Below are 1103 nucleotides of genomic sequence, written 5' to 3' on the forward strand. Positions count from 1 at the left end.
TTTACACCGAATTGGAATATTTTAACTTTTTAGCATCTTAAAGTAAATTAGTTACCAGTCGTGAAGTGAACTTTCGCAGAGGTGAACAACTTGTGTTTCGCGCGCTCATATGACCTTAGCAGTTGCGAGCGCCGTAAAGCCTTATACTATACATACATTTTAGAAGTACAACCGAACCTGTCACACCAACCACTTATTGCCGAGTTGGAATAATCTGAAAACAGATGGTCCTCGTGGACAAGGTGATTAGAATATTATTATAGAACAAAGATGCAAGAAAGGAAGTGGTATGATAAACTGTCGAGGGTGCCATTTAAAAAGCTCGGATCAACCGTACGAAGAGGTGGGGAAGTTGTCGTTTTTATAAGGGATTGTTTAGACAGGTGGCCGTCAGAGTAGGTTTGACAATATGGTCTTATTTGAAACCCTTTCAGGACCTGGAAGTGAACGCTTTTGAGCTGAGGGAGGCCATAAATGAAGAGCTGAAAAAAGGTAGGAATATCGTTGTGGATACAAGTCTAAGCGATTCCATCCCGAGAATCCTCGTGCATGTTTCGGCCAGAATGTTTTGCTATTGTTGTGCTTAGATTTATTTAAATGTCATTGTTTTGAATTTATTATCCACAATAATTTTTGTTCGTGTTCCTAGTAGGGTTTCCATGGTTACTGTCACGACCTTTCAGAATTTCTACTTAAAAAGGGCTTTCAGGTATTCAAGGCCTCTTTTATTCTAATTTTGCATTGTACGAATTGTCTTACTTTTTTCAACATAGCCAAAACGGAGTAGATAGTGCCGTAAAACACCTAATCAATTACTTTTTCCCCCAACAGAGAATATCAATATCAGTACAGATGCCTGCAAAAGTTTCATCACCTTGATGGCTGTATCCTTTTATCTCTTGAACAGATGCTTCATTTGAAGCAATCGCTACATTTGAAGAGATGTTGTCCGAATTCTGTCACTTAATAGATTTGTTTCTGGGATTAAAAGGAAAAGTAAAATGTTATCCCCAGTTCATAAGATACGGAAAGATACTATAACGGAAAGATACTATAACGGAAAGATACTATAACGGAAAGATACTATAACGGAAAGATACTAT

At 37.7% G+C, this 1103-nt stretch overlaps 1 protein-coding gene across 1 annotated transcript in view; it reads left to right on the forward strand.

Moving 5' to 3' along the window:
- Positions 1-1103, forward strand: part of LOC101854817 (calpain-A) — a 24293-nt gene that overhangs the window by 13771 nt on the left and 9419 nt on the right. Inside the window, exons 12-13 of the mRNA XM_005105697.3 lie at positions 435-492; positions 832-884. Coding sequence (XP_005105754.2) covers positions 435-492; positions 832-884 — 111 coding nt within the window. The remainder of the gene's footprint in view (positions 1-434; positions 493-831; positions 885-1103) is intronic.

The sequence above is a fragment of the Aplysia californica genome, unplaced genomic scaffold (genome assembly GCF_000002075.1).
Source record: "Aplysia californica isolate F4 #8 unplaced genomic scaffold, AplCal3.0 scaffold00486, whole genome shotgun sequence".
NCBI classification, from domain to species: domain Eukaryota; kingdom Metazoa; phylum Mollusca; class Gastropoda; order Aplysiida; family Aplysiidae; genus Aplysia; species Aplysia californica.